Consider the following 13,764-nt stretch of genomic DNA (forward strand, 5'->3'; position numbering starts at 1 on the left):
CTACTTTTATATAATTATCAATTATTATTGGCGTACAACTTTAAACAGTATAGGCATATCTAGATATAACTAAATTGAGCATCTACACAAAGTTTGTGACTTTTTTTCAACAGTATTGTATTAAATTGATTCGATAATTCAATTGCGAAATTCATTTTTAAGCCCACATATTAATAATAGTTACTATTATGACCAATACTTTTTCCTAACATCAATAATAGAAAATACACAATAGCAATTTAATTATTTATTATCAAAAAAAAATCTCATCATAAAACTGATAAGAAAATTAAACTAAATAAAAAATTAAAGTCAACATAAAATTCATAATATACAAATAAATACAAATTTACCATACTTTCAAATATTTTAAATGATTGCCTATTATAAGGATTATTTTTCAATCATATGGTAAAAATGTAAGCTTTTATTGATATCAGAGTACAGAGTTTCGTCAACTGATCCATTTAAGTGGAGCACAGAATGAAAACGAACGTGACGCTAGTTCGCTCGTAAACATAACCTTAATAAACTATCAATATTAGTGTACTTATATAAAGAAATTTAAACAGTGACCTCGTTGTCGATAAGATCAGGAAGTTAAACACCTGTTTGGCATGGAATTTTAAATGGGCAAATGCTTTTATATGTTCTGCCAAATTGTACTTTTCTTCTACCCAGCCGGCTGTTTGTTATATAAACACTCATGAGCACGTATAAATTCTATTTGCCTTTTACTCCGAGAACTCATTTTTCGGGGTATCTAGAAAAGTGAGGTTATGTTTTTGACGATCAGCGCGTAAAAAGTTGGTAAACTTAGACGTCAAAAATGCGTACAAGCGCAATTATTGTGTGCGTTATCATAGTCCTCAACAAGTTGAACTATTTTTGATATTTAGTCTAGAGCGCGTCATGTTCGCGTTCATTCTGTTGACCACTTTAATATTTAGATGAGAATCATTATTTACATTCAAATATTATCTAAGTGCTGAAGTGTGTGCCATAATATTTGGTTAAAAATAACAAATATATCCATTTTTATTTTTTGATACTAAGTAATAGGAAATTGTATGAAAAGACCAAAGAAAACTGCTAGTAGCTGAGCTCGATTAAAACACTTTCAGTTTTATCGTTTTAAGAATTACATTCAATTGTGTTGAAAAAAGTATCTGTTTTCAGAGTTGAAAAATACTTCCAGTAATAGTGTTAAAATCTTTTTTCAAGTAAAATGTTTCCCTGAAAAAATAGTAGTGGATTTCAAACTAGAATCAATAAGACTAAAGTGTGATTATATGTAAGAAGGGAAAAAAAGATGCGTTAAGATTTTTCAGAATATTGACTTTAAATAATTTTTTTGTACAATTATTGAATATATCATAACACTTTTTTATTTGTAAAGTTGGAAAATATGAATGAAGAAGATAATTGTTAAAAACGTTACTAATTTGATACTATTTCTTGTGCAAAGTATTGAGTGTTTAGCGGTTTTAAATACAGTAAAAGTTCCTTATTCGCGCTTCCTTCATTCGCGTTTTCACTATTCGTGGTGTAAAAAAATGTAACCCAATTCCTATATTCGCGGCTAAAAATTTCTTTATTCGCGGATCTCATAAGTACGTACATAATAATAAAAGGATTCCAATAGGTATCCAACCCAATATCCATTGTAAATGCCGTCACATGGACTAATAAAAAAAGTAAAATAGATCTTATAAAAACTTTGCCTAAAGTATGTTGTTAAAAGATATTGCAGACGACTTTGACATAAGCCGCCTTCGCTGCAATCGGTGTTTTTTAGAATGTAAATAAACAGATTGAAAGCAACCTTATTATTCAATGATGAAGTACATATACATATTTTAAATGTTGCTGTTCCGTTCTATGGTAAAAGTCACTTTGCTGCTTTGAATAATACAGGCCTTTAAGCTCTATTACATCTGAATCATATTGGATAATATGGAATGTAATCCTGATATGAATGTTATGGAATGCTGGAAGAAATTTGACATAGTTATCATAAAAGAATCATTGGAAGAACTGAAGCCACACACATTGAAGTCATGCTGGAAAAAACTGTGGCCTGCTCTGACTGCGGAAAATGATGAAGAATCTGTGCAAGTTCAAACTATGACTGCAAACATAGCCGAAATCGCGAATGGAATAGGACGAGATGGGTTCGAGCAGATAGAATCAAATGACATTCAGGAATTGCTTGAATCGGAAGAAGAAGATTTGACTGAAACCAACATGGAGAAAATGTTAATTTCACAGCCCATTGAAGAAGAAGCTTCAACAAGCACTGGAAACGTGACATTTAATTTGAAAAATCTTAGTGAAGGATTAAGAATTGCAAATGAGCTTTGCGATTTCTTTATGAACATTGATCCGTCTATGGAACGAAGCTTTATTTTTAAGAGGCAAATTGCTAATGCGACTGCTCCGTATAAGTCTGAATTGAAGGAGCTTTTAAAAACTACCAAGAAAGAGAAAATTACAAAATTCTTCAAACCGTTGCCTAAGCCTAAAGATAATTCAACAAAATGTTCAAAAACTTAGATAAAATTGATTTTTTATATATTTGTTTTTTATGTATTTATTTATTTATTTTGTCTAGGTACGTATCCCCCCATAATCCCATACAAATTACCATTTCGTATTCACGGTTTCTGTACTCGCTGCATATTTTGGAACATATACCCCGCGAATAAAGAGCTTTTACTGTATATGCATCAATGAAATTCTTAATTCTTACTTTTTTCTTATAGACAAATGATGTTAAATCAACATTGGGGTTATTCTGTGAATTTATTAGAAGATAAATATTCAGCAACATCTAGATCTAGATACAAAAACTAAGTAAAATATTTTTAAATCAGTAACAAAAATGACCTTTTTGTTAATTATGTATATAAAATAATTTTTATGGTAAATTAAAACGTTTTTGAAAACCAGGAACAACTGTAGCCTAATTTTTGAATATCTATTTCAACCTTTAACTTAACATCAAGATAACTCTAATTAGTGACAACAAATTATGACACAACTATTCATTGCAAACAAATTGTACATTCCCTATACACTACTACGTATCAAATCTGATCCCATTGGTATAATATTAGCAAACCATATAATAAAAATAAGATAAGTAACAATATTTTATGCCAGCTGTTGAAGCAATCAATCAAATTTAGTTGTGTACTCTGATATCGACTTTTAGACCAAATATACGGTCAAGAATTTGATGAGATCATATCCACAAAAAAATAACCCTAAAGGTGTTGGTCGAGTCATATCGCATCATTGAACCTTTTAACTCGAAAACCAATGATACATTCAGTAAAAATAAATATGTGACAATATACACACTGTCAGTTCTTTATTTTTTTTTTTTTTGATAGACGAACGACATTAAACGATTTGTCGACGCCAGAAAGTCTAATTTGACTTGTGCTGTAGCACTTATAGAACAATCTGTGGATTTTTAATAGAAAGAAATTCGGCAATATTGAATTATTTGTTTAAATTCTATAGCAATAGTAGTTTATTGCGCAACTAGTTCGGCTCGTGGTATATCCTTTTGTCACACTCGTATAGAATATCCACTTTACGCACATGTACAATAAACTTTTCGTATCACCTACACAAGATACTTAAGACTTTATACAGAGCGAAAATTTAAGTATTCTTGTAGATTGTCAAAAATTGCCATTTCATAAAATTAAGAAATACATAATGTTTTAAAATTTTTTATGTAAATAATTGCAATACTAAATTAATATATGTAGCTGAAGACACCAGTAATTGCTATAAATATACTTTTAAGTTGCATACAATATTGAAGACATTATTTAATCGGAAAAATCAACAAATTACTGGAGCGCTAGTGCATTGGAAACTAAAGAAAGTTTGAATGCGAATCCCACTGAAGGAAGAAGGTTTATTTATAGTAATGATAGAATAATGTCAAAGTTATTTTTATAATTACGAAAGGTGTCAATTATGTTCTGGTCACAGTTAAGTATAATTCGGGAAGTGGCGACACTGTGTCAGTTCATTCACATCTTCATAGCAAAAGAGCCTTCTCTTTTAGTTATACATCAAGCCTTTAGTTGATAGCTCGTTTAGTTTGTAGCTTATGGAATTTTTGTAAAAATGCTATTTTAGAGATTATGTAGAATATGATGCACATGAAGGAGCTTCCGTTACTATTCGTATCGACATGATCGTTTGCGAAAGCAGATCACGTCTAACCGATGCCTAATCAATCAGGCGTTGCCTGATTGTATTGTAGAAACTGTACATAAGATGTTACAAGAAGATTTAAACATGCAAAAGATTTGCGTAAAGATGATGCCAACAGTTCTCCTACATAAACAAAACCAAATGCAATAAACGATTTACAAGGATTTGTAGTACCGTTTTCGGAGCAAATTTAGTGAGAACATGTAATTACTGGAGATGAGACCTGATGTTTGAATAGGACTTGGAGATGCGTAAAGGGAAACATGAGTGAAGAATATAAAAAAAGCGAAGATGTCAAAGTTTCAAATGAATACATTGAATATTCACAGCATTATTTCTGTCAGCTAACAGTGACTGAAATCTTCTATGTCATCATCCTGATGTTGCCAACGGCACGCGTTTTATGTTACGGTAAATGTGCACATTTGCCTTCTCGATTGGGTAATGTGTATTCAAATAACATTTACAATTTCAAATAAGGGAAATGTACATTGAATTCACAGTGACCATGTCGTTTTGGTAAATGTGAGCATACAAAAGTTCCTGCTGCTGTGATTGATGACAATGTTAGAGTTTCCATTCCGGATGTTGATAGTGATCCAAAAAATTTGATTTGCGTTGTTTTTGACAAGAGAGGAGATAATTTTTTTTTAAACAATCTTATTTTAGGCATGAATTTGCTATTTCCGACCAAAAGTTTATATCATTCGAAGATGTTCCTCAAGATTTTGAGAAATCGGTAAGAGAAATTATAAGAATGCAGACCCTTACTGGTGGATGTTTTTAAAAGATGTATCTGTAAAGGAACATGATCCTCAAAAAAATGCAGTTGTAAAAATGCTGGAATATTATGTAATTCCAAGTGCCACAATAGCAATTCTTGCTCAAATGAATAAAACTTTTATAACTTTGTTCATTATGAAATTTTTATATGTTCCTTTATAGTTTTCTAAAATTTAACTGTTATAAAAAGAAAAGTATGTTATTATTATTATTTGTTTGATTACCATCGTATTGGTCCTGAAGAACTAGGAAGAAAATTGTATTTAGGAATATTGGGATCATAACCTACAAAATATTATGTAATATGCAAAGAAAAGTATGTTTTGTTTGGCATTTACATTTTTTAATAAAATAATTTTCGTTATTAAAGACTTTTGTATTATGTTTATTTATTAAATAAATATTTTTTTACTGGAACAACATTTATAATTTATTTGTATTCCAACTTTTTTTAAAACATATGGGTAAGAGTATACATTTAACAAAACGGAAAATGTACATATTTTACGGTAAAAGTGTATATTTCCCTTTAATTAGTTTTATTGTTCAAGATGAAGTCTTGCCTCAAAGAAATTTATCATGGCGTTGTAGAGGAAGTCAAAAAGCCGTAACCGTGGTTCTAAGTGAGTTAAGGATTAATCAAGGATATTTTTAATGGTAGGCACATCATTGAAATTATTGTGTAGATATGAAATTAAACTAATATGAAGGTCTATCATAAAGTTTTGATTAAAACTTTATTTGCTTATGTTTAATGATAAACTTAATTGCCACACCGCGTACAAGAATCTCAAGTTGTGCGCTTATTTCCACGATCTTTATCCTGTTAAAATTTCAAAAGTAGACAATGAGGATAGAATTTATATCAATCACTTGTTCAACATTTGAAAAATATATTTCAAAATAATTATATTGCCTTTTATTAAAAGATATAAATTCCAAAGTGAATTCTTTAATTTTGTTCTTAGTTCACTTCGAAAATAAAGTATGCTGATTTGTGCCTGGACATTTCCAAAAAACTTAATTTTAATATAATATTTCTCTGATAAAGTTAAGTTTAATGTTCTTTTTAATTTAAAGTGAGAATATGTAAAATTCTGAAATCTGAACAGTGTTGTTTCTCAAGATTGTTCTTAAAAAACATTACCACTTATAGGGCTATTAATGGACATAAAAACGGTTCATTATATTTTTTCTTAAATATTATTCGAAATGAAATACTGTTATCGGCATTATAATCTACAACATACAATGCAATGAGAAAATAAGTTTGAAAATTTATAGATTCTTACTAAAAATATGTTTTGCCGAACTAATTTCTATTTACAACTGTCAAATCCTTACGGAAAACAGATTGTTCCATTTACAGATCCGTACATTTTTTATACATTTTTTATCTCAGATTCTTTACCACAGATACAGTTTCCATTGCTAACACAGAATGCTTTGTAAAGAGCTTCAAGTTCTACGATAATGACGATTGCACATTGTTCCCTAAAGTGGATAGGAGGTGAAGAGAAAAGTGAGTTACAGGAAAATTCTTGAATATTACTTAAGATAATTCGGAGTGAAAATGATTTATAGATATTTCAGATTTATCAATTAAAATAGTTATAATGAATATTCATTCAATAAGCTGACTTTTAAATGCATTATTCTGTTCTTGAGAAGTCATTTAATATCGAATTATCATAGTAAAATACATCTTCAATCCGTTTAGATGATACCAAAATAAAGAAAGGTATTCATTCCAGTACAATTGCTCTCAATTTTTAAATAATTAATAAAAATTGAATTGAAGTAGGAAACAAACAAAATATTTCACTTTTGTGGTGGAGCTAGAAATTATAATATTAACATTAGACTTGAAACAGTTCTATTTGTCGGGTTACTAAATTTGAAAACAATGCAATGTGAAAAAGAGAATTTTCTTCTACTTATCAATGTATGACAAATACAAAATACTTGATCTATACAGAGTAATAATACATTTTTATACCTTTCTTGATTATTTGATATATGAACACGGTATAGCTTAATTGATAAATCATTATTCGAATCTTCCTGTTACCTAGTACAGTGCCTTACTATTAAGCATACAACAGTCAATAATTTTCACAACATCCAATGCTTATACTTCTCACCACGTTTTCTAATAATAAGAAAATTAGGTCACACAACTGTTGGTTTCGATTCAAATTTTTAAACTATCATATATTAAAAGTCATACACTTATCTCTTAGGTCCAGTCCAAAAAACAGAAATTATTGTTCAATTTGAGTCTATAAGACATTGTCTCTATGTCCTTAATGACTTCAAGGAACATTTTTAATAAGTCACTTTTGAGGGTTTTCAGTTTTGTCAGTCCCAACCGTTCTCTTTGATCATATGAGCTAGTTCAATAATGAATTTGCCTTCCTTGTATTTTTGGCTGGATTCGAAGGCATGTTCCTGAAATAAATATATATTATTAAATTCTGATTAAATAGAATGTTTAATTAAAATTAGGTAAGTTTGTAGGTTAGGGAGAAAAGTAGAAAACTTGTTCCCGTGCTGTGATAGGAACATGTTTATTCGCAATAATAAATTCTAATAACTCCAAAGGCGACGAGTACCAAATCAGTAAATATACTAAATTAGTTGCAACTAAAAGAGTATTATACTACTGGAGATTTGTTTAGAGAGCTCATTTAGGGAATATTTTTTTAGTTGAAACTACTTTAGTATCTTTGAATAATATTTTAGCTTTAGTCTCAATTAGCCTTCATAACATCAAAACCGTGTAATTGTATCATTTTAGTGTGGTGGAAAGTGAGTTTTTTGTGATATTCCCTAAATTGTAATAGGCTTCTAAGGACAAGAGAAAGAAAGGATAATACATCTCAGAGGGTGACAAGGCATTATTTCTTAAAGTGATGAAACGTTATGTTGGTGTTATTGAATCAAAAAAACACGAAAATAATAGGAAGGAAAGAAAAGTGCTTGGAATGAAATCCATACTGATTTTAATACCGAGGCCAACAGTGAACAAAACAAAAGACCAGTTGAAGGTTTTATAGAAGTACTGTAAAGCAAAAGCAAAGAAAGCAATGTCTAGAGACAAAAGAGAAAACAGAGGGTGGAAATAAGGACTATGAAATTGAAACAACAAAAGCTATTGTTAAAATGATTTTTGAATTTTTTGAAAGCGTATCATTTGTGTAAGATGATGACAAAGAGGTAAAAGATATATGCTTTAATTTTCATATCAGCATCGCATATAATCTGACAACCATTTATTACATTATTAGAAGTCCTGTTAGCTATTGTTCTATATATATATTTATTAAGTCCTCAGCAATGTGAATGGTGAATTATTCAATGAACAATACTAAACTGGCAATATCTTATTCCAATATTTTTATTAGAAATATTTTATTTTTAATTTTAATCTCAAACGGCGCAATTTTTTTATATGGAGTTCATTAACAAATAAATGCTCCTCTGGAAAACTCATTTTAACGCTAACTACCTCGTTGTAACTTGAAAACTACTTGATTTATCAAAAAAAAATACGTTCTATAAACACTATGCAATGAAGATTAAGGAATCCACTGCTTTTTCAAAAATCCATTTTTGATGGATAGTTTTCTTTTAACTAGAAAAATGTAAAGTAATGTCGTGAATACCGCGGTCACCAACAGAGCCGCGAGGAAGGCTTATGACGAGTGTCCGGTGGCAGAATTAGGATTGGAATTTCCAAAAACTATGTATACGAAATAATATATAAGAAGCTTAAATTTCATTCATTTACAATTCAAATTGTGCAAGCGCTTAAGCCTAAGGATCACAATATGCGTAAGCATTTCTGTAAGACACTATCTTTTGGAGTAATAAAGCCCATTGTTATTTGAATGGAAGGGTAAACAAGCAAAATTGTCGTTATTGATCATCCAAAAGACAAAACCCTGCTTAAAACATCAACAGCCACTTCACAGTACCAAAGTGACGGTTTGGTGTGAGTTGTTCAGCAGGGGAATAATTGGACCCTATTTTTTTAAAAATTGTCAAGGGCAAGCAATTTCCGTAGACAGTGCCTTCACTTCACAGACATGGTTTTAGCAAGATTATGGCGCTGGTTCGTGATTTCTTCCCTAGCAAATTGATAAGTCGTTTCGGTGATATCCCTAGGCCACCCAGGTCCCCAGATCTTACACCTTTTCTTTGGGGGTATCTCTAAAGTGTACGAAACAAACCCGGCGACAAGCTCTGAACTGAAAGAAAATATCGTTCGTGAAGTCAATGGCATCTCGGCGGCACTTCTCCAGCGAGTGTCAAGAAATACCGAAGCCAGGTTCCAAGAATGTGTCCGACGTAATGGCCAACATTTGAACGATGTAATTTTTAAAAAATAAAACCCGCATTTGTCTACCTTATATTAATTAAAACTAAAAATACAAATATTCTCTAGTTTATTTTGTTATATAGATTTTAAATCATAATTTTGCCACCGGACACCTGTTATTTGCGTGGACGGCCAGGCATCAACTCAGTTGTGGCAATGAATTTATGAAGAAATCTTAAATCATGATTATAACAATATTATCAAGTTCTTTAACTATTTAAAATGTATTATTCTTTGAATAATTTGTTATTTTTTTGAATTTTACATCACTTGTGTCATTTTATCGGCACTACTAACTATTTAATACAGAATACGATTTGTGGACGACCTGTTGATTTTGCATTTTTAGGGTATAAGAAATGATAATAATTAGTGTTTACATTTTAGAAATAAAGTGCAAGCTAAAATGTATTTTAAGAGGATTTTGTAAGCTTTCAATCTCCACTATGATAATATTTGTTAAGAAGCTATACCTGCTGTATCAGGTATAGCTTCATCACTCTTACTTCAATAACTGAAAAGATTACTAAGAAACGTTAATTAACGCGATAATTAAAAAAATATATTGGCTATTGGAGGCTAAAATGTAATTGATCGGTATTTCCAGAAAAACGGAAGAATATCATATACCGAGTGGGTCATAAATTTTTCTTTATTTATAACCTATAGAGCGTAGGGACCGCGCTATGTGAGGAGTGGGGGCTAGAACTTTACACGGGAACGAGATTTTTCTCGTTTCATCTTTTTTTCGCTTTTCTGAGACGAGATGTGACGTTTTGGAGAATATTATGGGCAATAGGGCACCTACAGGACAGCCCAAAAGTCTCGTTAAATTTTTATTAGAAAAGGTCCATATAGAAATTAATATATTTCACAAAATAGGAAATCTGGTGACCATCTATGAAATATTTTAGTGTAATATTATAAAACCCAACAGCCGATTGTTTTTTTCTTCAAATTTTTACTTTAACTTGTTTCATAGTGACATATCTAGTATCATTTATCCTTTAAAATTTTTACATTTTAAATTTGAATGATTTTAAAAAAATATGATGGGTTATTCTCAGTTGAGATATGTACATACTAAACTAGTGATTAAGAAACGTGAATACTATCAAGGGATTTTTTTGCTCGAAATTTTATACCTCATTCACTACTGGTGTCGTATAGAAGGAGGTAATTTGAAATTGATATTATATTTAGGCCAAACTCTCCGGACAAGAGGGTTATAGATATCGAGAAACAGGTACATGCATTTGCGGCCATTAAATATGATAATAACCGCAATTTTAGGAAACATTGGATATATTTTTTAATATTGGAAGTGATGAATATGATGAGTGAAAAAGGCTAGGTTAGGTTAGGTTCATTTTCCATCTTAGTTGGAAACAATTTATACAGATGGGAAGTTTAACATTAGTTATCAAAATTTTTCAAACAATTTTGTACAATTTACAATTTGTGTTTTGTTTATAAATCAACAAATACCAGATTACATATGAAACATCGCTTAGCACGATTATATCAAGATGTGAAGAATATAATGATAAGTTTTTCGAAATATTTATGTTTATTCCAAACAATAATTTGTATCTTACAGGTAATTTTGATAACTAAACTGTCCGACTAATAGACTCTAGCCTCCGGGTAATTTGTCCCAACTATATACCGCTGTTTATTAAAGATATACAGTAAACTTTTCTTACATAAGAGTATGTCATTTATAATCATTATTCAGAATTATGAGAGGAGATAACTGGTAACGATACGAGACCAGAAATTGAATGAGACTTACGTTTTTTTGGAATTGACGAGACCAAGACTCTCAACTCGTGTAAAGCCCTATTCGAGGCTGCTCTCGCGCGGTTCCTCGATTCTCAATGATTATTAAGTCATTAGTAACCGTCTATTTCGATGGTATTACCACTTATATAATATTAATCAGTTCTCAAGTTCCAATTCAATTAAATCATGGCAAGTGCCACCAGTATTGATACAGTAAACAGAGCGGCCACAAAGCATGAGAAGCGAGGAGACCGTTGCACAACTAAACGAGACAATCCATATTTGCCTACACGCAAGCGTTCAGATGCTTGGAGGCCGCTTGACATGATGCAAGACAACGTGCAATGCAATGCAAGTCGTAATGTTTTTAGATCAAAAGCATGCGCAGATGAAGTTCAGCTGAATTTTGATGCAAGATTTTGAACTTGCAAAATTATCGGTTCGGTGCCATTTTTATTACGTACATTTTACAATTGGAATGAGTTTCTGATCTGTTGAGATTACGTCACTCGCCAAGGATTTTTTAGTTAAACTATGTTTTATTTTTATTAACAGTTTTTCAAATATCGCCTGGGCGCTCTTTTCTGTCCGTCAGGTTCCAATAGAGAGGTAGCAGCAGATATAATTATTGACTGTTATGTACTGATCCCTTTTTTCTTGTTTACTTTACCTAGCTTTGTTATTTTAATTTATAAACAGCCCACAAAATATTAAATAAAATTTGAGGCAAGGAAATTGTTTAATTTCACTTAAGGAATTTTGATTAGTGGTAACCACGATGCAATGGCAAGAGACGTGCATTATGCCAAGCGACATGCAATATTGCATTGTATGCATTACATGTAATTTTTTTCCAGTTGTCTTGTATCATGTCAAGCGGCTTTCAGCGATTCGTTAGTGCAAGACTTGAAACCAAAATAATCAAATTTCAAGAAAAATCTTCGTCAATACGATGTACTAGCATTTTGGAAACTTTGATAACCTTTTCGTTTACGACGATGCCCACTTTTACTTAAATAGGTATATTTATAAACAAAATTTCGGAAAAACCCTAAATTAAAACACCAAAGACCTACACATTCTCCAAAAGGGACGGTTTGGGCAGTAATATCTTAACAGGTGTAAATAGCAGGTACTTTTTTAAAAATGCACGCGGCAATTCAGTGACTATTAATTCTGCAAATTATGCGAATATGATACGAAAACTTTTTCATAGTTACATCATTTTGGGATTACAAATATTGAAAATTGATGCAACAAAATGGCTCAACCTGTCGTCATACATCTAGCGACATATGGTTGAAAAAATGCTCCCAAACAAATTGATCTCGAGCACACAAAATATTCCACAGCCCAGACCTATCTCTTGCTGATTTCTTTTTATGAGGTTTAAAGGCAAGTCTACATCAATAAACCAAGAACAATTATTCTCGATTCCATGTTTTTTGTTTTAAATAAGAATTTTTAAGAATATGATGTGTTTTCTTTTGTTCATAACAATCTCAAAACTGCAACTACAAGATATCACATAATATACCAATAAACTGGTCCAAGAATATGAATTGAAGGCGAGCCAATATGTCACAGGTATTCCGATAAAAATTTTCATTTTTTACCATAGTTTCCCAGTTTTATATCCTTTGATCAATGTTTCTTCAATTTAGTCATCCCTTCCAAAAAAGATGATTCATCATGTCTTCAAAATAAGTATTCATTTCATTGTTTATGCCTTTCATAATTTGTTTTAGATGCTGTTTGGTCTCTGGTATGTTGTGATAAATCCAGGCCATTGAGTTTGAGTAAACACGGCACGTATCTTTTAAAAGTCTCTTCTTCAAAAATTACGTGAAACTAAACAGAAAAATTTATCATAAGACAATAAAAGTTGCCAAAGATATTTATTATAATAGGAGAGTCGCCAATTGTCGTAATGTTTCTAAAGAAATGTGAATGATCTAAGAACTAAGGCTTCTTCATTGAACATAATCTGTACTTGACCTGATAACCTTAATAATTACTTTGAGAATGAAGCTAAAAATTTATCAAATTCTATAACTCCTTCTTATGATCCGCTTTCATATCTCCCTGATGCTAATGCAAACTTACACAGTTTCTTCTTTATGCCCGTAGTTTTAGCAGAGCTTCGCAGTACAATTAATGACATCAAAAATAAATACTCATCCGGAACTGATGGACTTACATTAAAACTGTTTTCGAGTCTGCACGATTGTATCTTAAATCACCTTAACACTTTAATTAACATTTCATTTCAAAATGGCACTTTTCCCAATTGCCTTAAAAGAGGAGATAAAATTTTTTTATTAAATAACATCACCATTGACTTCGTTGAATCTCTAGAATTCTTAGGGCTTGTTGTGGACAATTCCTTGAAATGGGAGTTACATATTGCCGCCTTATCTAAAAAATTAAGTTACTCCTGTTTTGCCCGGAAATCAATGTCTAAAGAACTGAACTTATCCACCTTCTTAACAGTTTGTTATGCCCTTATTGAGTCGCATCTCCGATATGCACTTCCTTTTTGGGGTACGTGTGGTGCGACTTAATATGAG

The 13,764-nt window shown here is 31.1% G+C and overlaps 1 protein-coding gene across 5 annotated transcripts in view; it reads right to left on the bottom strand.

The window, feature by feature from the left end:
• Positions 1-234: 234 nt before the first annotated feature.
• The window catches only part of LOC130898316 (protein yippee-like 2), a 236,201-nt gene continuing 222,671 nt past the window's right edge, over positions 235-13,764 (bottom strand). For all 5 annotated transcript variants that reach the window (XM_057807527.1, XM_057807525.1, XM_057807528.1 and 2 more), the window contains one exon: positions 235-7,476. In XM_057807527.1, coding sequence (XP_057663510.1) covers positions 7,387-7,476 — 90 coding nt within the window. In that variant the 3' untranslated portion in view covers positions 235-7,386. The remainder of the gene's footprint in view (positions 7,477-13,764) is intronic.

This window comes from Diorhabda carinulata, chromosome 9 (assembly GCF_026250575.1).
Source record: "Diorhabda carinulata isolate Delta chromosome 9, icDioCari1.1, whole genome shotgun sequence".
In the NCBI taxonomy this organism is placed as follows: domain Eukaryota; kingdom Metazoa; phylum Arthropoda; class Insecta; order Coleoptera; family Chrysomelidae; genus Diorhabda; species Diorhabda carinulata.